General features: G+C 37.8%; 1 protein-coding gene across 9 annotated transcripts in view; it reads right to left on the bottom strand.

Moving 5' to 3' along the window:
- PIGN (phosphatidylinositol glycan anchor biosynthesis class N) overlaps positions 1–27623 on the bottom strand; it is a 92936-nt gene that overhangs the window by 64578 nt on the left and 735 nt on the right. For 6 of the 9 annotated variants that reach the window (XM_081562266.1, XM_081562261.1, XM_081562263.1 and 3 more), the window contains exons 2-13: positions 26439–26591; positions 23045–23293; positions 20543–20664; positions 19954–20052; positions 17644–17750; positions 14178–14302; positions 12651–12781; positions 11379–11495; positions 9251–9291; positions 6015–6074; positions 4746–4838; positions 4001–4056 (exon numbers count right to left, since the gene is read on the bottom strand). In XM_081562266.1, the coding sequence (XP_081418392.1) occupies positions 4001–4056; positions 4746–4838; positions 6015–6074; positions 9251–9291; positions 11379–11495; positions 12651–12781; positions 14178–14302; positions 17644–17750; positions 19954–20052; positions 20543–20664; positions 23045–23265 (1172 nt within the window). In that variant the 5' untranslated portion in view covers positions 23266–23293; positions 26439–26591. Of the gene's footprint in view, positions 1–4000; positions 4057–4713; positions 4839–6014; positions 6098–9250; positions 9292–11345; positions 11496–12650; positions 12782–14177; positions 14303–17643; positions 17751–19953; positions 20053–20542; positions 20665–23044; positions 23294–26438; positions 26592–27623 lie in introns of all 9 variants that reach the window. The other 3 variants (XM_081562268.1, XM_081562264.1, XM_081562265.1) reach the window with 2 other exon arrangements.

Here is a 27623-nt window from a genome sequence, read left to right on the forward strand (position 1 = left end):
TTCTTAAATATATTAAAATAACTAAAGAATTTTATATATAACTCAACATGATGATTCTAAAATTTATATGAAAGAATAAATTTTTTTTATCTGTGCCCATAGATTACATGATTTTATGATTCATGCCAATGATTAAAATATCTATCTTTTAAATTATTTTAACACTTAAAATTTTTATTTTATTTTTTATTTATTTTTTGCTGCATTGCACAGCTTGTACACTTTCAGTTCCCCAACCAGGGATGGAACCTGGGCCCACATCAGTGAAAGCACCAGGTCCCAACCACTGTACCACCAGGGAATTTTCTATTTTTTATTTCTTTTTAAATTATAATTTATAAAAGCTATATATATTAATACATATTTGGGCTTCCCAGGTGGCACTAGTGGTGAAGAAGCTAACAGTCATTGCAGGAGACGTAAGACAGCGGGTTCAATCCCTGGGTTGGGAGGATCCTTTGGAGAAGGAAATGGCTACCGACTCCAGTATTCTTGCCTGGAGAATCCTATGGATAGAGGAGCCTGGCAGGCTACAGTCCATAGGGTAGCAAAGAGTTGAACAGGACTAAAGAAAATTCTGAAAGAGATGGAAACACCAGACCACCTGACCTGCCTCTCGAGAAATCTGTATGCAGGTCAGGAAGCAACAGTTAGAAATGGACATGGAACAACAGACTGGTTCCAAATCCGAAAAGGAGTACATCAAGGCTGTATATGGGTCATGCTGCTTATTTAATTTATACGCAGAGTACATCATGAGAAATGCCAGGCTGGAAGAAGCACAAGCTGAAATCAAGATTGCTGGGAGAAATATCAATAACCTCAGATATGCAGATGACACCACCCTTATGGCAGAAAGTGAAGAGGAACTAAAGAGCCTCTTGATGAAAGTGAAAGAGGAGAGTGAAAAAGTTGGCTTAAAACTCAACATTCAGAAAACTAAGATCATGGCATCTGGTCCCATCACTTCATGGCAAATAGATGGGGAAACAATGGAAACAGTGAGAGACTTTATTTTTGGGGGCTCCAAAATCACTGCAGATGGTGACTGCAGCCATGAAATTAAAAGACGCTTGCACCTTGGAAGAAAAGCTATGACCAACCTAGACAGCATATTAAAAAGCAGAGACATTACTTTGCCAACAAAGGTCCATCTAGTCAAAGCTATGGTTTTTCCAGTAGTCATGTATGGATGTACGAATTGGACTATAAAGAAAGCTGAGCACTGAAGAATTGATGCTTTTGAACTGTGGTGTTTGAGAAGCTTCTAGAGAGTCCCTTGGACTGCAAGGAGATCCAACCAGTCCATCCTAAAGGAGATCAGTCCTGAATATTCATTGGAAGGACTGATGCTGAAGCTGGAACTCCATCCAATACTTTGGCCACCTGATGCAAAGAACTGAGTCATTGGAAAAGACCCTGATGCTGGGCAAGATTGAAGGTGGGAGGAGAAGGGGACGACAGAGGAGGAGATGGTTGGATGGCATGACTGACTCGATGGACATGAGTTTGGGTAAACTCTGGGAGTTGGTGATGGACAGGGAGGCCTGGCGTGCTGCAGTCCATGGGCTCACAAAGAGTCGGACACGACTGAGCGACTGAACTGAAGTGAAAGTGCCTTACACACACACACATATATACACACATATAATTTTTAATAATAATAAACAGTACAGAGGGGCATAATGACAACCCATAAATCCCTGCCCTACCGTTCTCAACTCTCAGCTTCCCAGACAGAATAAACCTCTCCTTGTGCCTGCTCTGATCAAGTCGTCTCCCTCAACTGTTCCAGGCCGCGTCACATCTTCGGTCGCTGCGCACTGCACGTGTGCTTTCCTGTACAGTTTGAAATGTTCCCTTTTCCTAAAGTTTCCGCCGCTAGAGGGTGAAGCAATGCCGCCTTCCCGTGTTGCCTCCAGCTCCTATCGATCCGTATGTGACTGAACATTCGTTCCCTTCCTTTGAGGTCTACTTGCTCTTCTCACTTGGAGGACTGGCCTCCCCTTTGGTCAACGTCCTGTGTATTTTCTTCATACCAAGAACTGATAAAGTATTTCTTATTCATTTATCTATTTATTTTGTTATGGTCTGACTATACTACTATGTTATTAATAAACAGATGCATATGGTATCTAACGGATATAATATAGGACACATTCTAATTGAAGGATTAGAATTCTAATTCTAATTCTAATTGATAAAGACTTGGCTTATAGTCTTTATAAACATATGTGATAACCTTACAACTAGGGACACTCTTCAAATGATAATTCTACCTTTAACATATATAATTAATATAATATTTTACTAACATTATATATATCATTATATTATATAATTAATTTTGACTTGCAAAACCCTAATTTCGCTTTGTTCTTGCTCTCCTACACACACACAGAAGAGACTGCCACACTGAACTGTAAGTCCCTGAGTCAGAGGGTGAAAGCTTCCAGCTCATGAATATCACGCTAGCGCTATGCTGTTGTCGTTGTTCAGTCACCAAGTCGTGTTTGACTCTTTATAACCCCATGAACTATACAGCACGACAGGCTCTCTGTCCTTCACTATCTCCCTGGGTTTGTTCAAATTCATGTTCATTGCATCAGTGATGCCATCCAACCGTCTCATTCGTACAGTCCCCTTCCCCTCCTGACCTGATCTTTCCCAGCATCAGGGTCTTTTCTGATGAGTCAGCTCTTCCATCACGTGGCCAAAGTACTGGAGGTTCAGTTTTAGCATCAGTCCTTCCAATGAATATTCAGGGCTGATTTCCATCAGGATTGACCACTAGTGCTATATGGAGAAGGAAATGGCAATCTATTCCAGTATTTTTGCCTGGAGAATCCCATGGACAGAAGAGCCTGGCAGGTTACAGTCCATGGGGTCGCAGAGTCAGACACGCCTGAAGTGCCTTAGCACACACAAGTGCTATGTAAGTCGGGCTTCCCAGGTGGTGCTAGTGGAGAAGACCTGCCTGCTGATGCAGGAGATGCAGGAGGTATGGGTTCGATCCCTGGGTCAGGAAGATCCCCTGCAGGAGGACATGACAACCCACTCCAGAATTCTTGCCTAGAGAATCCCATGGACAGAGGAGCCTGGCAGGCCACAGTCCATGGGGTCGCAAAGAGTCAGACACGCCTGAAGCAATTTAGCACACTATATAAGTTGTCAAAAACAACTCCAGTGAAGTCACTCAATCACATCCCTACTACCCATATTTCAAACAAGTTTTATTTATTTTGGTCAAGAGAAAAATCCTTCCTAATTCAATGTGAATCCTTGCTGACTGCAAATGAAGCCCCAGGAGGTGCCCACTCGAGTTGGTCAGCCAGGTTTTGTCTCAAATAACCCCGTTCCCAGTTCAGGGAAAGCACATCCTTCTGGGGTGGGACAAAATCTGCAGCCCACCAAAACCTGCTCTTCTCTTTGCCCAAGCAGTTGTTGATGTTTCCTGGAAGTAGATCATTGGCCTTTTCACTTCATACATTCACCCTAGAGCCTCCTACACGTGCAACGGTTTCCACCACCATCTTTATGCTGATGGCTCCAATATCTTCCTAGCCAACTCTCATCTCTATCTTGAGATCCAAATCCCTATTTCTCACTAATTCCTGTATCTTCAAATGCAGGGTGAGCTCAGTAGCCGTCAGCCTCCCCTCTCAGGCCAGCTCTCCTCTCTTTCTGTAAGTCAGAGCGCACGAGCGTCTCCCCCTCGGCCAGGCTGAGAGCCCGCGCCCTCCACAGCCGAGCCCTGCTGAGTTTATCTCCTTCATGCCTCCTGTCTTTCTGCACCCCCGTGTCTCCTCTACGTGCCACTCAAACGTATACAGCATCTGGTTCATTATTTGTAAAACAATAGAAGAGGCTTTCGTTTGGTATATGACACTAATGTACACAAAAAAGACAAACTTTCTAAGTACCTAATTTATTGTGTCAAGCATTCAAACTCAGTGAAAAATTCTTTCCTACAAGTTAATAAAAAACATAAGGGACTTACTTAAATGGTGTAAACAAAAACGGTAAAGTAGCTTCTTTTTTCTGAGTCATTTTTACCTGGGAACCAAGTGTGAAAATATTTTATATTAGAAAAGAGAAAAAAATGAACTAATTTCATTTTGAAATACAAATATCCATTAAAATGGTTCTTCGGTGATAGAAATAAATGGAATTTTATGTTGCTATCCTACTTCATAAATATTTAAAGAAAATGTTAGTGCTATATAGTACCATTACAATAAGCTGAGAATGAAGCATATCAAGCCTGCAAAAAAAGAAAAAACCTGTCATATAGTTAAGCTATACTTTTTAACTCTTAGGAAATAAAATAAGCCATGCTGCATTAACACTATTAAAAATAACAGAAAGTTTCAGTTAAATGGTCATTTCTTTAAGTTGTTAATGCAAATAACAATATACACAGAACGACATGAAAGGTTGCAATCTCTAAAACTACTTCTACAAGGCAAATCCATTGACAGAGACTTGGTTTGTAGTCTTTATAAGCATATGTGGTACTCTAACAATTAGGGACACTTCTCAGGGCTAATTCTGCAGCCTCAAACTGATTCATGAAAAGTGTATCTCAGAAATGTGAAACTTTAGGACACTAGTCAAATACAAACAATTTAAAGATAATAAATCATGAAAATCATTTCTTAAAATGCAAAATCAAATATTTTCACAAGATATATTCAGTTTTAAAATTGGAACCATGTCCATATTTGTGTGTGGTCTTGTTTTACCTTGAACTGTTCAAGAATCTGTACTGCATTTGTAAACATGCTCTCTGCTTTGAAGAGATCAGAGGTATTAAGCATGTCCACAGGAATGATTCCCTGTAAATAATAAACACTGGTTTAATATTAGTACTAATAAAGCTCAGGTTATTCTTATAAAACAAAACAGACTTACAAGGGAAGCAACGGAGATAAGACATGGACAAATAAACTCTTGGAATAATTTAAAAATCTTTCTTTAAATCGGAACTGAAAAATGTTCTATTACTTTTCTCACAAAATAGATATAATAAAATAAATAAGGCAAAAGAGATGAATTAAGTCCAATAAAACTTAGCATTTATCAAAAGATTACTATAAGATTAGTATATGGCAGGCAGTGAACTAAATGCTCTGCACACACAAAAAGCTACTATGGTGGGCCACAGCCAGCACACTAAAAAGAAGACATAGAAAAATAGGAGTATGCTATTAGGGTTTAGTTGCTAAATTGTGTCCAACTCTTGCGACCCCATGGACTGTAGCCCACCAGGCTCCTCTATCTATGGGATTTTCCAGGCAATACTGGAGTGGTTTGCCATTTCCTTCTCCAGGGGATCTTCTCGACCCAGGGATTGAACCCGGGTTCTCCTGCACTGAAGGCAGGTTCTTTACCAACGGAGCCACCAGGGAAGCTCCACACTATTATACCATACTTAAAAGTAAGGATGTTTTGTGAAACTTTGGTTTCAGTTATAGATACACACACACATTTATGACTACAGGGGTCATATGACACAGAGTTCTGAGGCAAACAATATTTTTTAAAACTTTGACTTGAAGGGCTAGGAAGAATGGCTGATGGGAGTGGATTCTGTTTGTCTTTTAGTTTTTCAGCATCCAGTTCCCATCTTAAAAACATTACCATTGGAAGCTGAGATATTAGATGGAGCATAGTGGGTCTAATGAGGTCCCCTGCCTTCCCATACTGAAGGGTAGACAAGTCATCCAGGCTGGACCACTCAAACGCTAATAAACCCTGGAATTGGACGCTTCAGGGTCAAGGAACAGACAGTACCACAGGCACAGCACCGGTGACCCTGCAGAGCGGCTCTGCCACGGAACCACAGGGAGTCTGTTTGTCCTGAGGCTCTGGAGCACCGATCTAGCAAACCAGCAATATCTTTGTAATAAATTTTCTTTAAATGGATTCAGAAACACATAAAAAGTAAATTTTACTGTACGATAATTTTTCTTTTATTCTGAGAGTTGATAAGAAAATTGTACTCTTTTTACCACTGAATTAAGAGGGAAGGGGACTCCAATAAGAGCAGCCATCAATGGTGCGACGTCGGCCTGCAAACAGAGGAAGTTCAAATCTAAGACGGCGACAGGTCAACAAGGACATTAAGTGATTTAATTCGTATAACTGTATTTTGAAAGCTAACCATGATATCCATTTTAATCCATTATCATCAAACACTTATTTCATACACAGTAGATACTGATCTCTAAAAAATGTCATTTGCTAGAGGTACATGAACTTATGAAAACTTAAATTTGAAACCACTAGGAGCCCCCAAAGTAAAATATATAACAAAAAAGTTATTTATTCTAGAAGCTAAAAGCTTGACCACCTTATGTAACAGTTTTTGGGTATTATGACAAGGATGCTTACTAGACAGAAAATAAACAGCAAAAGTAGACTTCAACTAGATATATATATATACATACATATGTATTATTAAAGGAAGAATACAGCAGAAGGAGGTTGGTTGGCCAGCCAGTGAAGTCTAGAAAAAGACATAAACCAGGATAAGAGGCTCTTTAGACACCAGTCCTCGAGCACGGCTTTGGAGAGCCCCATCCAGGTCCAAGTGTCCAGAAGAGCGGTCCACACTTCTGATGTCCATGGCCTCACCTCCCCAGTCCGTCCTCGGGCCACTCTAACTTGTTCTGACTCTTCATCATCCTCTGGACTGCGCTCACTACAGAACTAATAACCTCCATTTTCTACATCTAGTTGATCGCTTTTATACTAGCCCCAATCATGTTTCAGGCAGTCAAGTGCTTGGCTGTCAGAACGCCCGATTTCAAACACTTCGCTTGTGATCTCTGAGACCTTGGGCAGGTTATTTCAACTCTCCAATGCTTCAGTTTTCCTTGTCGGTTAAAAAAATAAATAGAAGTTTCTCCCTTACAGAATGATGGCACAATCCAATGAGACAATTTATAAAGTACTGGTGTGTAATAATCCCTCACTAACCAGTGGCTGCAGATGGTGCTGTGATTATAATGATGTGACCACTCAGCACTGTGCAGACCACCCCCTCTGGGTCTCTGTAACCCCACTGTTAAGAGTCTCCAGTCTCTACTTTCTCAGTTCAGTTCAGCTCAGTCGCTCAGTCGTGTCCAACTCTTTGCAACCCCATGGACTGCAGCATGCCAGGCCTCCCTGTCCATCACCAACTCCCAGAGTTTACCCAAACTCATGTCCATCGAGTCAGTGATGCCATCCAACCATCTCATCCTCTGTCATCCCCTTCTCCCACCTTCTATGTTTCCCTGCATCAGGGTCTTTTCCAGTGAGTCAGCTCTTCACATCAGGTGGCCGAAGTACTGGAGCTTCAGCTTCAACGTCAGTCCTTCCAATGAGCACTCAGGACTGACTTCTCCAGCCCTCATTTAAAGTTGGAGTTTCGTCCCAGGCTCTCAGTCTGTCTCACTTTCACCATCTACGCCCTCTTTACCAAGCCCCATGTCACAGAAAACCGACAACACCCCTGGCCGCCTGATTGCATCCTCTCCTTCTCCAGCCTCCACTGCTGGCCTCTGAACTATCCTCCAACAGAGAGACGATCCTGTCGTCAAACCTCAGATCATGTCACTCCCCAGGCTTCAAACACTAGGAAGGCTTCCCCAAACTTAAGGATGAACTCCACAGCCCCACGAGGCCCTGCGCGCCCAGAGTCTGCCTTCTGCCTCCCATTAAACCACGGTGTCTGTGCTCTGTTGACCCGCCTTCTTCAGGATCCTTTGAAAGGCCATGTCCCCTCTCCCAGACCTCTGGGCACAAGCTTCTCCTCGGCCTGAGAAGCCCCCTGCCTCCTGCCCTGGCCTGGCAACGTCTACTCAGGCTTCAGTCTCGGCTCAAGCCTCAGCTTCTCAGGAAGCCTTTGCTGACCACATAGCCCACCAGACCTGCTCTACGCCTCACGGCTTCCCAGGCCTCTTCTGCTGTACTCATCACTGCTATAATTTTACATTTATTTGTATGATAAGTAAAGATAAATGTAAAATTTGTCTCATTCCTAAATTATAAGCTTCCTAGGGGAGGGACTGTGTCTGCTTTTTATTCACCAATATAGCTGTCACACGAAGTTTAATGTTAATATTTCAATGTTGAATGTTAGTGTTAATGTTTGCACAGTGCTTAAACATACTGCAGACACATAACAATGCTGGCAGAAGGAATGAATACAGAATTCTCATCCAATGTAGATCTGAAGCAGTATTCAGAGTAATAGCATTCAGTTTTTGATTATGACCCAGTCTGGCTATAAATAATACATGCTCTTATTTTATGAACTTCAAGATATTCCCATCCCTCTGACAGTGATTTTTATTGCAAATTAATAGACTGCTATCTGATCCTATACATTTTCATTTGCTTGGGTAATAAGCGTTCATCTGGAGAGATGAGACCATTCTTAATAGGCTGAGAAAGAAAAGGCTTCTGTAAGCACACAGCTGAAAATGAGACCCCAGACCTTGGTTTATCCTCCACAGTAAGGAAAGCCAGCTTCTGAGGTGAACGTGTGAGGTGACCTGGAGGAGGTGTAAGATATTCCTGCCATTCTGGAGGACACACACCAATGATACCATGCCTTTCACTTGAAGACAGCTGTCTACATAGCACGTCCTCAACGAGAAAATTCTCTGCTTCCTATTTACAGGTGATGCTACTGGTCTACCTCTATTAGATTGGCCAGGCAATTTCCTGTAACGTAAGGTTTCCTACAACGTAAGGATTCCTATAATGCGAGGTTTCTAATCTATATACTCTTGTCACTTTTTTCTCACTGCATTTGTAAAAATTTGGGGGTAGAATTAAAGATAAAACTTGTGTTAATAAAAGAGAAACGGTAACGGACACGCTAACAGGAAAGAAGCCCATAACGGGGTTTTACTAGATCTGTGCTTAAAGCAACCGAGCAAGGCGACCGTGACGAAAAAGTCACACAAATGTGACAGGCATGCACATTTCAGTTTGCATAGTAATTCTGTAATTAGCCAGTGCTGTTTGGAGGAAGTCGTCTCCTTTCAGTTTTATTTGAGGCTGCTTTATTTTTCCAAAGGAAAAATTACTTGGGGTGAAAATATTCACACTAGCATGATTTCTCTTAGCAACTGAAATGTTTTAGAAAAATCTTTTATCATCTTTAATACAATTTTCTTTCCCAGATTTTTTTGTTCTAAATTTCTTATAGGAGAGAAAATTAAATTTGAACATGATTAAATATAATGATTACCTGATTAATATCTTGTCTCTTCCAGTTCTCCAACTTCCATTCTGAAAGATACAAATAAACGTAAGTGCTGATATTAAGAATTAAAAAAAAAAAAGAAGTTGTTTTATTATTACAGGTGGTCAATGGAAAAACGAAGTATTGGGACAGTCGATTTTAAGCAAGTATGAACCACAAGGGTGCTAAAAAGGCAGAGCTGCAAACTTTTTTAAACTAGAATTTTAAAAGAGTAACTCAATAATATATATTTGATATTTTCTGTAATAGTTTATTAAACTTCCAAAATGCTCATTAGGAGATAATTGTTTCAAAACATCAAAAGGCTAAGGGAGGAAAGATGGAAGCCAAAGGCACAATGATAACCACTGTTAGCATGACTGCAGTGACAGTCCTGCTCCAGGGACTTACTAAGGCGGCCGACCGCCATCAGTCAATCCAAGCTTTTCTTTTTCTCTTTTGTAATGGCAGCTGCTTGCAAAATACATGAAATTTTTTAGCTCTGATGCTCCTACCGCCACTAATCCCAAATGTGAAAGTAGTATGTGCTTAGCAGCTCAGTCGTGTCCGACTCTCTGTAACCCCATGGACTGCAGTCCGCCAGGCTTCTCTGTCCATGGGGATTCTCCAGGCAAGAATACCAGAGTGGGTTGAAATCAACTGCCAAAATCAAGTTCTGTTTCCTAAGTACAAACATACCATTTAACCTAGCTTCTACTTAGACCCAATCTAATCCATTTAATGGGCTTCCCAGGTGGCTCAGTGGCAAAGAATCCACCTGCCAAGCAGGAGATGTGGGTTTGATCCTTGGGTCAGGAAGATCCCGTGGAGAAGGAATTCTTGTCTGAGAAACCCCATGGACAGAGGAGCCTGGCAGGCTACAGTCCGTGGGGTCACAAAAGAGTCAGGCGTGACTGAGCAACTAAACAACAAAAACAATCTATCTAACACAGAGTGTAGGAACACGAAATGACGCGGCTGCTTGGGAAAGCCGTTTGGCAGTTTCCAAAAACCCAAAACATAAGGAACATATGACCAGTTATTACTCACCTAGGAATCTACCCAAGAGAAATAAAAACACATACCTACACAAAAAATTTTATACAAAGGTTCACTGAATCACTGTAATAATAGCCCAAATGTGGAAACAACCCAAATGTCCATAAGATGATTGAACAAAATATGGTATATACACACGATGGAGAGAGGAGTCAGGAGTGACCGCTAATGGATCAGGGCTTTTGTGGGGTGGGGGAGAGCAATGAAACTGCATAGTAGAGGCAAAATCGTGTGACTATGCTAAAAAAAATTCAATTACACACTTTTGAAACATGAATTCTATAGTATGAGAATTATATCTCCAAAAAATTTAAAAAAAAGAAAGAATGTGTAAGAAAACTTTATTATACAAACCCAAAAGTTTTCTAGTAGAAATACCTAATACAGCTGTGAGTTCACATCCCTGGAGAAGGTTTTAAAAAGAAAATCTCCAGGTCTCACTCAGACTCATGGAATTGAAATATCTAGTAACAAGGTCTAGAAATCTGTAATTTTTTAAAAATCTGTCTTCTTAACAAGTGCTTTGAATGAGTTGACACAACTAATCCAGAGAAAGGTATTTGGGAGGAATTTATTTTGTCCAATTAGTAAAAGCTCTGAAGTTCTAAAAAGACCCTAACCTTACAAGATAACCAGAGCTCCAAGGAAAAAGAAATTCCTTTTCATCATGGATTGAGAAACAAGGAGGCTTGCGCAACAGAGAAGGCCTTCAAAAGTACTCAAGACAGGGCAAAATCTGTCCAGTTTTGAAATATAAATTGTGACATATGTGTGGCTTATCTGATTGATAGTCTTTGCAGGTAAGATCTAAGTCAAGGGTTTAATCTGAGTCCTAGAGTAATGAGGTTTGTGAAAAAAGAATAGTACACTTGAACTTTCATAAGGCAAATAATAATGTGTATTTCATGCTGAATATCATAAATGAAATAATATAAACTATACAAAAGTAATACACAGAAATAGTAATGTCACAAATAACAAAATGAAAGCTATAATTTGAAAAGAAATTTTTAAAAATTAAACTTTGATTTTAAAATGTCACACTCATAAAAATAATAAAGGTAAGCACTCTTACCTTGCAAATATGAGTCATCAAATTTCTGATCTGACACTTTTTGGGGAAGCCTGATTCCAGCTCCCCAGGCGATAAAAGGAGTACAAGTCTCTAAAGGATGACCAGCTCCATGGGAGCCTGCAAACAAGGCACAAAGAGCAATGTAAGTACATAAAGATGAACCCATACCTGGTTAACCCAGATCTAAATATTTTTTAATATTTCATTGTAAAGAGTTGACCCATAAAGAGCTAATTTCTGCCACCACACTCCCAAAAGCTTGCACCTCTATTTAACAATTAGTTTTAAAATATTCTCCAGGCAAGTCAGAGCATCAACAACAAACAGGCAAAAAGAAAAATCAGAACATCCATGGAGTGACTCTGGTTGAAAGAAGATTAAGAGTAAGAACGACAAAGGCTTGGAGGAGATGCCACCAGAGTGGCACCGAAGGCAGAAACGACAGGGAAAGCTCCTCTGAGGAGTAACCGCCCAGGTTTGAGGCAAGCAGGCATGGCCAGCTCTGCTCTGAAGAGAACAGCAAAGTCTCTATATGCTTTTCTCCCAGGCCACTCTGGCTGGTGTAGCCAAAAACCCTCTTATAAACTGGAACCGGCTCATCAGAATTCTACACTGTGATTCGGGGACCCAAGTCTCAGCTTTGCCTTAATTTGCTCCCTGGGCACATACTATGTTTGCTTTGGGAGTCTGGCAGAGCGGACAGTCTCCTCTAGCGGACAAGGTCAGTAGTCCTAGGTCCCTCAGCAACACCACCTTAAACTCACGCCCTATGCCATCACATACAGTTAATTCTAGGTAGATAAATGTGGGTTTGGGGGGGGGGTTCTTCTGTGTGTGTGTGTGTGTGTGTGTGTGCGCGTGTGCACACACTCAGTTGTGTCCGACTCTGCAACCCTGTGGACCGTAGCCCTCCAGGCTCCGTCCACGGAACTTTCCCGGCAAGTATACTGGAGTGGGTTGCCATTTCCTCCCCCAGGGGATCTTCCCAACCCAGGCAGCGAACCCGTGTCTCTTGCCTCCTGCACTGGCAGGCGGATTCCTTATCAACTGTGCCACCTGGGAAGTCAAATGAGAATATATTCCTTTCATAGTTAGAAGAAAGATTATATAAAATTAGTCTTTTTTTACACTAACATTTTATGCATACTATTATGTGCTACACACTTTGCATATACTAAGACATCTAATCCTCTTCAATACCCTAAAATATCTGCACGCTACATTTACCACTACTTTAATCATAAAGTATGTATCACTTAGAGACAGACTAACCCCAGTCTGTCATTCCATGGTCAGAGGTAAAGATAAATGCTGTTTTCCCATCATTTCCATAAAAATCTTTAACAGTAGACTCAATTTCTTTCAATTCCTTATCAACTAATTTAATATTGTCTGAATATTCCCTGTTTAAAAAGAAAGAGAAGAGCAAATTAAATTATATTAATTACATTAATTTGGCAAAATCACATTCATTCAACACAAATTTATGATAAAGTCAATAACTCCTAAAATACTTTTAGTTTTCAACCTTAATGTTTTTAAATCAGAGCTCTGTAGATTGTTAAAAAACAATTTTTCCTCTCTTAACGAAGTAAACAATCTGAAATCATTTTCAAAAATATTTTTTTGAAAAAGTATTGATTAGCAAATAGATTTTCATGAATGCTTTTTAAGTCTCAAATGCAACAATGATGACTTTTAAATTCATGTCTCTAATAATGTAAACGATGTTGCTCTTGCCACATTTACCAAACAGGTTAAGTATCACTGTTTCAACTATAGAATATTTTCATTCTTTAGTGTGTTTGTGATATGATATAATACATTTTGAACAAACTATATTTAAGTTTTCCATACAGTTGGACAAGGGGTGGTTTAGTATAAGTTTTATTACTTAAGACAATGCGTTGTGTTAAAGAAGAGAAGCATGAGGCATTCATTACTGGAAGTTAATAGACTTTACTGTTGGTTGCTGCTGCTAAGTCGCTTCAGTCGTGTCCGACTCTGTGCGACCCCATAGATGGCAGCCCGCCAGGCTCTGCCGTCCCTGGGATTCTCCAGGCAAGAACAGTGGAGTGGGTTGCCATTTCCTTCTCCAGTGCATGAAAGGGAAAAGTGAAAGTGAAGTCGCTCAGTCGTGTCCGACTCTTAGCGACCCCATGGACTGTAGCCTACCAGGCTCCTCCGTCCATGGGATTTTCCAGGCAAGAGTACTGGAGTGGGGCGCCATTGCCTTCTCCGTTACTGTTGGTTAGACTAATCTAAATCTAATCCAAAATGAAAAATAAAAGTATAATATGAATGCTTCCTATCTTATGCTCTGTAAAAGTGAGAAAAACAGTTGCTGTTTTATATTAAGGAGTGCTACTGAAATATAGTAAACAAAACTTTATACTATTATCTGCTAGATAAAGCACTGATTAAATGGAACTTAAGGAACAGCTATGTACATCTTTTTGTGATATATTAACATCATAAAAATGCTTTTTGTTTCAAAATTCATTAAAATTCTTCTAAAATATAATCTTTTTCTCTCTGCTTTGATAAATGAGTAATATGGAATACACGTAGAGAACATATTTTACTTATATTAATGTGTACTGTGATCACAGCACATGTGATTTTAGCCACAATATCATACTACATATCATATATATTAGAATGTATTCTACTTTAGAGTTATTTAAAATGTAAGTTCTGTTGTGATCATTACAAAGGAAACATTACAGTACTTTAAAAGTTCAAACAGAACAGGTATTTCCCTCAAAACCATGAAATTAAACACAGCATTAAAATTACCTTGATGATGGTCGATGAGCATGTCCATTTGTGTCTATTCCTAGTAAATGTAAGAAAAAAACTATTTTGTCTTCATTTACTTTAGAAAACAAAGATTGGTTGTTTCTGGCAGCATGAAAGAATTCCTATATGTAACAAATCAGTTAAAAATTTTTAGTTCATTAATTTTATTTAAAAAGTAATTCCAATGAAAACATTTAATTAAACTTATACAGAACTAAAAAAATAAACTGCTCTATTTTGTTTAAATTTGTCCTCAGGACCTACCAACACAAAGTACTTGTCAGTTCAGACATCTACGTTCAAAAAACAGGTGAGCTATTTTCCGTGTTATAATTAGGCTGAAAAAAGATTATAGAAAGGGGATCTCAATTTCATGAAGCTCTAATAATACTGGAGAACTATTTTGACATGAGCCAACAATAAAATAATACTAATGGCAACAATTTAGGAACGCTTTATGAGTTTAAAATGTTTTCCTGCTTCTTGTCCTGTGTTACCACCCTAGTTCAACCATAATCTCTCACTTGGAACATTGCAAATAGCCTATGCCCCAAGACTTGAATCTGTGCTTCACAAGGTATGATAGAAAAATGTCCACATAATGAATGGAAGTACAGTTCAAAAATGATTAATTTCACAATGATAAACTGGATTCATAAAGCCCTCTAAGAAAAGGGTTCATCCTGTACTTACATACACATGAACATGTAAGCAAGCACCTATGGAAAGTACTTTTAAATTATTTTGAAAAGTCAACTGACTGCCAAGATATATAATTATTATTCACATAAATGTCTTTAACTATACAAGATATTAATTTTAACAAGGTATTTAACTTTCCAATAAAAGCCTGAAGTATTCCTTCAACTAACTCTTCATTATTACAAACATTAACAAATATAAATGGTGTCATTAGAGAAACTACCTATTTCTGAATAGAAAAAAAAAAAGGAATACAACTGAAATTAAACATAAATACATATAAATTAAATATAAATAAACACAATCATCCTTAAAAGCATAAAATGACCCCCTAGCTTTCATATACATTCTAATTAGCCCCTAAGAAACTTTAGATAGACACAGGAAGTTGTTCAAGAGAAAGGACTTATATTCTAAAGATGTAATTGAAAAGCTGACGAGAAACAAAAAAACTTAGCAATTGAAGTGGAGTTGAATTTACAATCTGTTTCATGACTGATATTATTCAGCTTTATAAAAAGTGCTGTTCATTCAAACGTGGACACATGATCTGGGAAACCATGAAATACTAATCTTGCAGAGCTCAACCTGATAGACTCCATTGCCTTTTAAAAAGTTGGTCTTTTGCACACAAGACGTGAAATACACTTCTAGCTTCCTCTCCACTCCCAACATTTAGTATAATTAAGTCCACTAACTCCATTTTTCTCTTAGCTCAAAGGTGCTTGCTCCTTTCCGTACTTACTTATCACGCACTGTGGGAGAGGCTGGAAGACCACCCCTCTCCCTCTGCCTCTCCCTTTTTCTCTAAGTAAAACTTCTGATTTTATGGGAACATGTCAGTGCTTCAAACTTAAAACCTACATATTTTTTATTCTCTCCCACAGCTACCTGTCTGTGCCTTTTTGGTGATGGCCAATGAGACAGAAATCAAACACTTCAGCCAAAAGATGATATGTCTTTTTAAATAAATTTAACTATTTATTAAAGTCTTTTTGAAATAAATTTAACTTAGTGGAAGAGAAGGTCCTTTTCAATTCCTTGTGTGGTTGACCTAAAACACTGAAATAATGGCTGAAACTCCAACATCTCCTGTCGTAAGAGAACTCAGAAGCTAAAACCGTGCTCTGAAGACAGAAGAGAAACTTCAGAGACTGGGTCTCAGTGACACTGGGGAACCGCCTGGCAGTCCTGGGCTGCCTACTTCCAGCATGAGCGTCCACTGAGAGACAAACTTCAGAGCGGTATTTTTACTCTGTTACAGAGCTCCTTTGGACCCAAGTTATCACTGTGCTGTTGGCCTGAGACACTCTTCTCTACATGCAATCCAGGTCCAACCATTGCTTTGTTTCCTGGGCTTCTCCAGAGATTCTCTCAAAACTCACAGGAAAGTCTTCCTCTAATTGATCAGCTTAGATTGGACGTTTCTAAAGATATATTCTTAGTCCGTATATTTTTCCTTCACGCCCCTCTTTATTGTGGATGATTTCATATTTTTGTTGTTACCTGATTAACGTACATACCTCTATCACATCTTACGAAATTATAGGGAATTTTTTTTTTCTGGTCAATAGCAGTGTTGAAATAAGGTAAAAAAAGGCATAGAATCAAGCCAGCCACTAACCATATCTGCATATCCACAAGGAATCAAATCCACGATTTTGAACATTTTTACCTATGTTTATGAAATTAGAAGCCAAGGGCCTTGAAACAAATACTAACATAAGTTGATTATATTAAGAAGTGATACTGAGCAAAATAATTTCCTATTTTTGTAAAGAGATTTTATTTAACTTGAAGATTTTCACTTTCACTTTAAGTAAGAAAAGAAAATCTTAAGGAAAAAAATTCTAAGAAAAGAAAAAGGGTTTATCAAAGAACATATTGAGTACTTAATTCCTGATAAATATGCAGACACCTACTGACTGTTTACAAACAAACAATAAAAAATAACTGTATTATGGAGAAGCTCACAATGTCAGTCCAGAGACACTACTGGTAAAAAGAAGAATCACTAAAGGTCAATCAATGAATGCTTCTTACAATAGATGAATTATGAGTTCTCATTTGGAGATGAGAAAGAAGAGAATGATAGATAGGAGTGAGCCAATATCCAGAGTTGAGATTTTCTCACAATTTTTGAAAACATAAATTCTATTGGATTCCTGGTGAAATTGTGAGGATTGTCACTAACAAATAGTCCAAAAAAAAAAAAACACCTCTATTTCTTAAAGAGATTCAAATGTTTTATTATGATTAACTTATGAACTTGTTTTTGCTTATCTAATTTTTCTTTACAAATTTTTAAAATATCTACCTCATTTTATAATAAATGCCTTAGATTTGAACATTCAAAAGACTTTCACATACATCACTGCTTGTAAGAGACGGGTTCTGTGGTCAACAAAAGACCAGGAAGGTTAATCTGGGGTGATTCAGCAAACGAGGGATGAAATGTGGGATTCCTGAATCCCAGCCAGGGCTCACTTCACTGTCAGAAGCGTGAACTGAAAAGGGTTTACTTTTTCAAATTATTTCTTAAAAACCTGTATGGTTATTGTAGAACGTGCAATTTCTTAGAATCCAGTCTTTTCAAAATAGTATGCTAAGGAACTTTCAAATTCATCCAAGTAGAAAAAACTAAGATGCACATGTTAACAAATCAGTTTCTAGTACATTAGGTGCAGGCACTGGACACCAGTGCACATTAGACAAATACCTACCTCTAGTGGCTGCAGGTCAGCCACTCAATAGCACGTACCTTCACATGATCAAAAACCCATGTGTCCAGTTTTGTTACATCCTGGGCACCAAAATCCTCACTGGATGCATCATAACTGTGTGTAAAAATATGGTTTCCAAGGCTACCTGAAGAGGAAATTTGGGGGAAAAAATGTTAATGGCATGCCATGGACCATGGTGTATGCTTGAACGTATGTTTGAACATATGCATATGTTCTCACAATAACATTTTCCAATTTTACAGATACAAGTGAGTTGTAATTTAAAATGCTAAGAAAAAAAATCACAACACTAGTTAGTATACAATAGCACAAAAGTAAACAACAGAGTTTGTCTTCAAGTAAGGATGAAAGTAATCAAAGAATTTGTGCATCTAGGGAAGGTACAATCTAAAACAGATTAAATCACCTGTTTTACAAAATTCCCTAACCAAGAAGAAAATTCAATAATTTCAATTCTTTCGTTCATAAAATACATGCATTTTTCTCAATATACGAGAAAAAATATTGATAATTGCCAAATAGTTTGAAAGGGTCAACAAATATATTAATCTTATACACTTGTAAGATTTTATCAAGAATCTAATCAACTTAGTGAATTTCTGAGTTAGATAGCCTCTTAAAGGTCATAAGGAAGAGATGTAGCAAAATAATGACAATCTCTTATAAAAATGACAAGCTAAGCTCTAATGATACTGGTTCCACTCCTCAACCATTCTACTCTTCAAATCCCAAGTTAAGATCTGAGTGGGACTGTAAGTTACTTTAAGAAATGGAACACTCCTATTGGATTGTCTCCAGTTAAGGCATTGATCCTGTCCTATGAACTGTAGTCAGAAGTAGGGAGGTGAGTTTGGTAAGCCATAGCAACTTCATCCTCACCACTACCAGTCCCAAAAAAAGCTTAACTCCTTGCTCCTTGGAAGAAAAGCTATGACCAACCTAGACAGTATATTAAAAAGCAGAGACATTACTTTGCCAACAAAGGTCCATCTAGTCAAAGCTATGTTTTTTCCAGGAGTCATGTGTGGATGTGAGAGTTGGACTATAAAGAAAGCTGAGCACTGAAGGATTGATGCTTTTGAACTGTGGTGTTGGAGAAGACTCTTGAGAGTCCCTTGGACTGCAAGGAGATCCAACCAGTCCATCCTAAAGGAAATCAGTCCTGAATATTCATTGGAAGGACTGAGGCTGAAGCTGAAACTCCAATACTTTGGCCACGTGATGCGAAGAGCTGTCGCCTTGGAAAAGACCCTGATGCTGGGAAAGATTGAAGGCAGGAGGAGAAGGGGATGACAGAGGATGATATGGTTGGATGGCATCACCAACTCAATGGACATGAGTTTGAATAAACTCTGGAAGTTAGTGATGGACAGGGAGGCCTGGCGTGCTGCAGTCTGTGGGGTTGCAAAGAGTCGGACATGACTGAGTGACTGAACTGAACTAAGAGAGTATATAAATGGGAAGCAGTATGAGTTTTTGGACCTGCTCTACATAATAATGTTCTGTGACTATCATACAGAAAATTCTGAATAACTGTTTTGCTTTTGAGATATAGAATAATCCTTAATAATTCCAATTGTTATAATTTATAGTATAATTATAATTATACCCTTGGCTAAAAGTCCAAACCTTTTCATTAGGTGAAATGACTACAATGCTCCCACTAAAAAGCACTTAATAACATAAAATTCAAGTGGAATCCCAGCTGATTCTAGAAAATGATGCAAATGAGTTTTCTCACCAAGAGATGTTCTCATACTTGCAGATTCATGCACAGAAACACAACAAATACAACAAATCTAAATGGCATGATCTTGAATACATGAAAATAGAAGTTATAAATATAAATTTTAACATTTACATCTTTATGTGATTATCTCCTAACTTCTTAATAATCAAAGTAAGTGAATATCATCAGCATAATGAGATCATTGTAATAAGCATTTTGGTCAATATTTCACATGAATTAACTTATTTAATGCCCAAAACAAACCTATAAGATAGAAATTATTATTATCACATTTTACAAAAAAGAATTGAAATTTAGAGAAGTTATCTAACTTACCCAAGATTAAAAAGCTGTTAGATGTTAGAATCATATACCATTTCACTGAATCCAAGGTATTTAAACTGTATAAGCCAACATTTTAAGTACAACTAAGATGAACAAAAATCAAACTCACACATCTATTATACACTCATTTCAGAGATGTTAAATATGTCAAAACATGTATCTCATAATCAGTAAAATATAGTATATATTTTAGATTACCATACTGATTTATTACCTACTTAGTATCTGAGGAAATATAATCAGTGACTCCTACCTTTGGCAAACATAGTCAGGATGTCTGGGCTTCCCCAGGACCATGTGTACCTGGTTTCATTAAGAAGAGAATCAAATTCTACAGGATTTTCCTTCCATCCTTCAGGTAATTGAGAAAAAAAAACAAACAATGACAATAGTAATACTTAGATGGTGAAGTACTGATATGGCTCCTGAAGAAGTATTTTTCAAATAATAACAAAGAGGATTAACTGTAGAACAAATGCAAAACTAACAGATTTTGTTATCTGTGTTATACTACAGATACTATACTTCAAAAAAAAAAAAGCTTATAATAGTTAATTGACTTTTTACTAAAATACAGAATCACTTTTGAACTTTTGAGAGTTAACATCTAGGAAAACCAGATATCCATCCACTCATATTCTATCAACAGGACACGAAGATACAAGATTAAAGTTTTATTCTTGAGTCAGTCCCAGTGTGTGTTTAAGTGAGTTAGGCAAGCTAAATGACTTGTCGAAAGGATCTCAAAATGTACTTCACTTTGTGTCATGATTCAGTATTAAAGAAGCAATATTTATGCAATAAATCTCTTCATGGGATAAAATCATCTAAAGAGACAGTACCTTTGGCAACTGCGCTGACATCTTCATAAAACCCTGCTATTAGGGCCACATGGCCTGGCCGAGACTCGGTCGGCACATGCGTGTGAGAGATCCCCCAGCTGCCTCCGTTCGTTATGATATTCCTAAAAGGTTTCACAGACGAAGAGTTAGCACACACTATGAAAAATAAGATTACCACAGAAGAAATCCAATCAAAAGAAGGAGTCAAAATTTAAGAAGGAATCTTTCTGATCCCAGCTGGGCTCAGTCCAGTTCCTCCCTCCAGACGGATTCCGTAGCATAAGAAAACCCAGGAAAGACAAGGAACCACCCAACCACTGCACAGAATCATAAAACAAAATACACCGCTGCAGCTCTAAGTCACAAAATATTGAAACGCTGTGTTACATAGGAAATCACTGATACACAAAGTATTACTTTGTCAATGTTGAATTTTATTAGGTGTGATGATGGTGTCGTGATCATGTTGAAGTCCTTGTTCTTAGGAGATACACACTGAAGTGTTTAGGGGTGAAGTGTCTAGGGGTGAAGTGTTAAAATATTTTGCTTTCAAATTATTCAGGAAAAAATAATTAAAGTTTACGTGTGTATATGTGTGTGTGTGTGTGTGTATTGAGACAGAGAATGCAAATATGAAAAATGTTTAAAATGGTCATATCTAGATTAAGGATATACAGATGAATATTCATGATATAATCTTTTCAACATTTCTGTAGTTAAAAGTTTTTCAAAATAAAAAATTAAGAGAGGAAACAGCTATACTCTCAATTAGGAGTTAAATTATCTTTTAAATCTGAGATTAAAACAAGTCAAAAGTTTCTTTTGCTAAAATGTATCACCATTCTTTAAGCTGTCTAAGGGTGATTCGCAAAATCTGGAGAAAAATGCAAAACCAACAGTAATGCCATTGCAGGTGAAAGGCCAGCAGAGCAACAAGTTATAAAGCACGAATTCATTTGTAACAGTTTTCAAGATACACTCTCAACTCTCAAAATGTTCTGGAGAGAAGTACCTAAAAGTACTGCTTTAGATACTTTTAATTGACTTGTAACCAAACAGACTTTGGTAAAATACATACATAAAAAGGAAAAGGCTTGAAAAACCACTAAACCACATGTTAAGGGAGAAATATTTTTTTAACTTCTTCAGTTCTATAATGGACATTGAACTCAAGCAGAAACAGGGAGGTATAAAAGCGATGTGGACGCCTCTGTTGAGAAACATTTTCATCAGATCATATGTTTAAAAAAACAAAGTGAGAAACAAAGAAAACCTATCAAAAAAGGTGTCAGAAGCAGCTAGAATGGCATACAACACACGGAAGATTACCTGGGAGCCCTGGGCCCTCCACAGACCACCCCAGGGAGAAACAGGCGCTGTCAGAAAAGCTCATCTTTGCCTTAACAACCAGCACATTTTAATGTCATTAACTTTGCAATGAACTACATTTCTCTCCTCTCTTTGACAACTAAATAATTCAACCAAATATATCACCCTGATTTTTAAACTAGTCATAGAAATTTATGTGACATGTTTTTGTGTACTGAATCTAACCCTGACGGTCTCATTTTCCTACTCATATTTTCCTGTTGCCCGGAGTTGCTTGTTTCTTTGTATCCTTTAATATATTATGCATTTCTTTGACATACCATAAATTTATTCCTGGAAATCTGACATAGAATTCAGGTTCATTCATTCTTCTAGCAGTCAACAAAAATTTATTAATTGCCTACTATGTTTTAGGAACAGGAGGTAATGTATTGTATAAAACAAAGTCCCTGTCTTAGCAGAAGTTGTACATGCTAAGCAACACTATCAAGAAAATCAAAATAGGGTAGAGGGATAGGAAGCAATGATGACAGGTAGGGACAGGGGAAAGGTAGACAATTTTAGATAAACTTCCTTTGAATTTGAGTTTTCATCTCTCCACAGCAGCATTAGGAAGGGCTTTTGAGGGGCTTGCTATGAATAAAAAAAAAAAAAGAAGAGTTGACTGCAAGAACCCCACAGGTCCAAAAAATTAAATATTTCTTTTCAAAGCCACTTAATAGAATCCAGAATTATCATATTACATAGTGATACAAATTTGGAAGGCTTTATTTTATAGAAAACGTATTTTGAATTGAAATTTATATTTTTTAGCTAAATACCTTTGTAATCGGCAATTCACTGAAATTTATGCTTGTCATTACTTAAAAATTGAACAGTCTTACATTACAAAAAAAAAGAAAAAAAGATAATATACTGAGTTGTGAGCCAGGATTCAGAAACCAGGACAAGTGAGGCCAAGCAGCTAAGGTCATGCATTTCGACTACCTGGTATCAGCTTCCACAATAACAGAAGTAACTGTAGAAGGAAACACACTTGCTAATTTCTATGACAAAGGCAGAGGCATATGTGCCCTACTTTCTTTTTCATCATCACCCCTCTACCTAATGTGAGATCAACCGTATCAGCGTAACAATTTCCAGAGGTGTCTTTGTACCAGTTGACATGCTTACCTAACAAATGGTGCCCTAGAATTTCCATCTTCATCTAATTCATACAGTTTATCTGCTCGCAAGCCATCAGCGACAAACAGCACTAATCTTTTTGCTGGGGGAGGCAGGGGCGTAAACTGAGGAGTCATTCCATGAACCAAAGGAGAGGTAAAATAAATGTCGAAGATGGAGGCGAAGAACACGAAGTGTACGAGCAATCCCAAAGTAATGTACAGCAGCATATCCAGTGGAACCAATCCCCAGGAGAAACTGGAAAGAGGGAACCAAATTAAATCCGGGTAAGCCTTAGTACAAGCAAATATGTCTTCAACTTACTTGATGACTAGAGCTGCCTGACTCAGTTTGCAGCCTCAAAAAACTTCTCAGTTTGGTGCACACTTTTTATTTCCTCCATCTTTCACTAAGCTTCATTGTTCTGCAGCTATTTGCCTTATCTACATGGGTAATTGTTTTCAAGTTGTGGTAAGAGGGCTTCCCTAGTGGCTAGAATGGTAAAGAATTTGATGGCAATGCGGGAGACCTGGGTTCAGTCCCTGGGTTGGGAAGATCCACTGGAGATGTGGAACGGCAACCCACTCTAGTATTCTGGCCTGGACAATTCTATGGACACAGGAGCCTGGCGGGCTCTAGTCCACGGGGTCATGAAGAGTCAGACACGACTGAGTGACTCAAAAAAAGAGAGAGAGTTCTTAACATAAGATCTACCTTCTTAAATTTTTATGTGTAAAATACAGTATTTCAAACTACAGGCATTGTTATACACCAGATCTCGACAACTTACTCACTTTGAATAAGTGAAATTTTACAGCCATTGAACAACCACTTTTGTTTCCCCCCTCCACCCACCCATCATGAGCTTGACTCTTTTAGATTATCTCAGATAAAGAGAAACATGCAGCATTTGTCCTTCTGTGACTGACTTGTCTCACTGAGCATTATATCCTCAGTGCCATAACCATCATATTGGTCAAAACTTGGTATTGTAATCTGTTGAATTTTGTCCAGTCTGTTAACTTATTGCGGTTTTAATTTACATTTCCCTGGTGATCAATAATGTTGAGCTACTTTACATGCATGTGATGGACATTTTTTAATCCTCTTTTATCCCCTTTTCATTTTTTTAACCGTGTTTTTCAAAGAGCAGTACTTATAATTTCTGAAAGTTCAATTAATTAACTTTTCTTTTGGCGATTGTATTTTGTGTTCCACCTAGGGAATTTTTGTAGATGACAACATTTTCTTTAGTACAGACTTTTAATATTTTTATTTTAAAACAATTTCAAGTTCAGAGAAAAGCTGCAATAATGGCACAAACATCCATACAACCCCGAGCCATGCATCTCTATCATTTCTCTCTGGTCCTTGCCTCGTCTCTTTAACTTACCCCTCTTGAGTGTGAGTGTGTGTGGGGGCGGGGCGGGTGTCCACTTCAGTGTTTCTTTTCTGACAATAATGATACTCCCTTATGTACCTATGGTGGTTACCAACTTCAGTAAACTCAGCGTCAGTATTTTACCTAATCTACCATCTATACTCCAACTTTTTGAAGTGTCCCAGTAATATCCTTCACTGTTATTACCTTTTATTTTTTGGAAGAGTTTGTGTAGAATTAGTACTATTTCTTCCTTTATTGTGTAACAGGATATCAATGGCTCAGAGTTTCCTTTGTTGGAAGGTTTTTAAATATAAATTCAATTTCTTCATATCCAGAGAGAGTATAAAATTATTTACTACTTGCTGAGTAAGTTTTGGTAGTTGTATCTTTTCTCCATTTGTCCATTTCATCCAAATTGTCGAATTTATTATTCCAAAACTTTCCATAATATTCTGTTCACTTATTCTTTCTTCTATCCTCTAGTTCAGAACTCTTCTATCAGGTATCATATTTAGTTATGCAAAGTGACTCATTTTTCAACTCATTTTAATTCATTTCAGTAAGATCTTAAACTCTATTTACAACTAAAGTACATATGGTATCTACCTAGATGTAGAGAAGCTCCCATTGACTTAAATACTCCCCTCTACCATGGAAACCTGAGTACTCTCCTTATCATGTTCACTAATAAGGAAATATCTCTATCATTTCTCACTTTCTTTTGCATTTACAAATAATTCGCTGGACTTATGTTCTTTCTTTTCCCCACTGTTGTTACACAACTTTTCTGTAAAAAGTGTCAAAGTGTCTGTGTTAAACGATAATACAAATTTTCCACTACCCTAAAGCTTACTGACGTAGTAAAACAAACATTTTATTTGAGAACTTTGACCCTGAAGCTGTAATAGCTAACATAAAAATCTAGCTCTCTTGTATAGCAACAGTGGGATCTTAGTCAGGTCCCTCCCAGGCACCTTCCAGCATCACTTCCTCAGGGACTACTGAGTCCAAATCAGAAGCTCAAACCTTGACTTCCGTTTATAACCACACAGCTATGGCTCTGACTATTTGTAGTAATGTCTGCCTCTATAACTTCATGCTGATTCCAGGACAGCAAGACAGGGTTTCTCCAGTACTCAGCACAGTCCTGGGCACTTAGTCAGGGCTATTAAATTACCTAGGATTGTCCTTTCAATGCTATGTGCAATATGCACTGTAGCCACTAGAGGCTGCCTTGCTTCTCTATTTATTCCTCCAGAACAGACACAAGAGCTGTGAAGATTCAGGATAAATACAACCGCAGTAACTTTCATATTTGTCATTTACTATACATAAAATTTCAGTGATTCCAAAATATTATCCTTCACATACTACTTACTTTATTATAGCTAAGCACTATTATCATTTAATATTTCTCTTTTTTTTAAATCACTTTTTATTCAGATTTACTGAAAAAGAAAACTTTTTCACAGATGAATCATTTGGAAATCACCTAAACAAATGAATAACTACTAAAATTTTTAAGATACACATAACCATGTATCAATAAAAATCATTTAACCTCTGGGATGTTTACCACACACTGAAAAACAATGTCAAAAATTAGAATATGTAAAAATGTATAAAAAATTAGATATTTATAAAACTTTACATCAATGAAAAACTTGCACAGAAAATATTACTTGCGGTTATTTTAAGAGTACTAAAACAAAAAAATAATTTTTTAATCAAGAAAACAATTGAAGTGCTTGGAAAAAAGCAATCTTTTGTATTTTTATCACTAACATGCAAGCATCAATGACTATCCATATTATTCAGTGAAACATTGGCTGTAAAGACCTAGATTAATGCAGATCTTGGTAAGTAGAAAGAAAATTCCTCAACAACATTAATGGCAAATTATTATTAAATAGAAATCAGCAGTTGTTAATAATATCCTAGTATGCACTATTAATATTTCTTCAACATTATTAATTGATAAGCAAATCTCTATGATCTGTGGAAGAGAAAGGTACTTACAGAGACGATTGGCCAGTTGATTTGTTAGGGCTTGGAAGGTCACATTAACAAGTCCATGATTACAGGATATGAGGTAGAACCAGGAAATTACAGATGTGTCATAGGAAGCTGCTGATCAAGGTAGAACTTCTACATCCAACTTCTTATAATTCTCTGAGGAAACATATTTTAAATCTATTTTCAATTTTCATTTTAGAAATCAGACCCTAAAGATATTCCCTTTGGGGCCTACTACCTTAATTTCTTTTTCTGGCTAACGCTACTAAATGACTGACATCAGGTTTGTTTCGCTTTACTTTTAAAATCTGTCAAATATTCTCAATATATACTAGTAGTACATTAATTGATAAATGATTATAACATTTGTTGTGTACTAGGTACCAGGTACTATGACAAGCACATTCCTAATTCTGTGTATTTTAAGTATCTCCTTGACAGAGGAGGCTGAGAGAAGTCAAGCAACTTTTAAAAAGTCTGAAGGCAAATAATTGGCAGGACGGGGATATGAACTGTAGGCTCTTCAACCTAATGAGCACAGTCCTTGAGAGGAAGACCCTAAGTGCGGGGACCTTAAGTACAACAGATTTGTAAAATTCCCATTACATGGGACTATTGCAGCGGAATAACTGCATATAAATAACCCATTTCTAAACTTGCCCTTTCCACGCCATTCCCTAATCCTTCCCATTTTTCCATTCCAGAAATTGGTTCCATTTTCAATCTCTCTGGCAACTCAATTACAATTAAGATCAGCAATCCTTTTAGCTAAGGACTATGAAACAACACTGGTGGCTCTTTTGATACTATTTTCCTAAGATCTGGGGTTTTTTTCCATGTTTTTCTTCAATACCTGGTGTGCGCACACACACACATAAATTTAGAATTAAACACTAGGAGCTAATGTTCTGTTAAAAAAAAAATGCTTCCAATTCTTAGTATTAAAAGCATCAAAAAAACTTCTACCGACAACAAAACAAAAACCCCAAGTTCAGTTCAGTCGCTCAGTCGTGTCCGGCTCTTTGCGACCCCACAGACTGCAGCACGCCAGGCCTCCCTGTCCATCACCAACTTCCAGAGTTTACTCAAACTCATGTCCATTGAGTTGGTGATGCCATCCAACCATCTCATCCTCTGTCATCCCCTTCTCCTCCCGCCTTCAATCTTTCCCAGCATCAGGGGCTTTTC

Source organism: Giraffa tippelskirchi, chromosome 14 (assembly GCF_054371585.1).
Source record: "Giraffa tippelskirchi isolate mGirTip1 chromosome 14, T2T-mGirTip1v1.2.pri, whole genome shotgun sequence".
Lineage (NCBI taxonomy): Eukaryota > Metazoa > Chordata > Mammalia > Artiodactyla > Giraffidae > Giraffa > Giraffa tippelskirchi.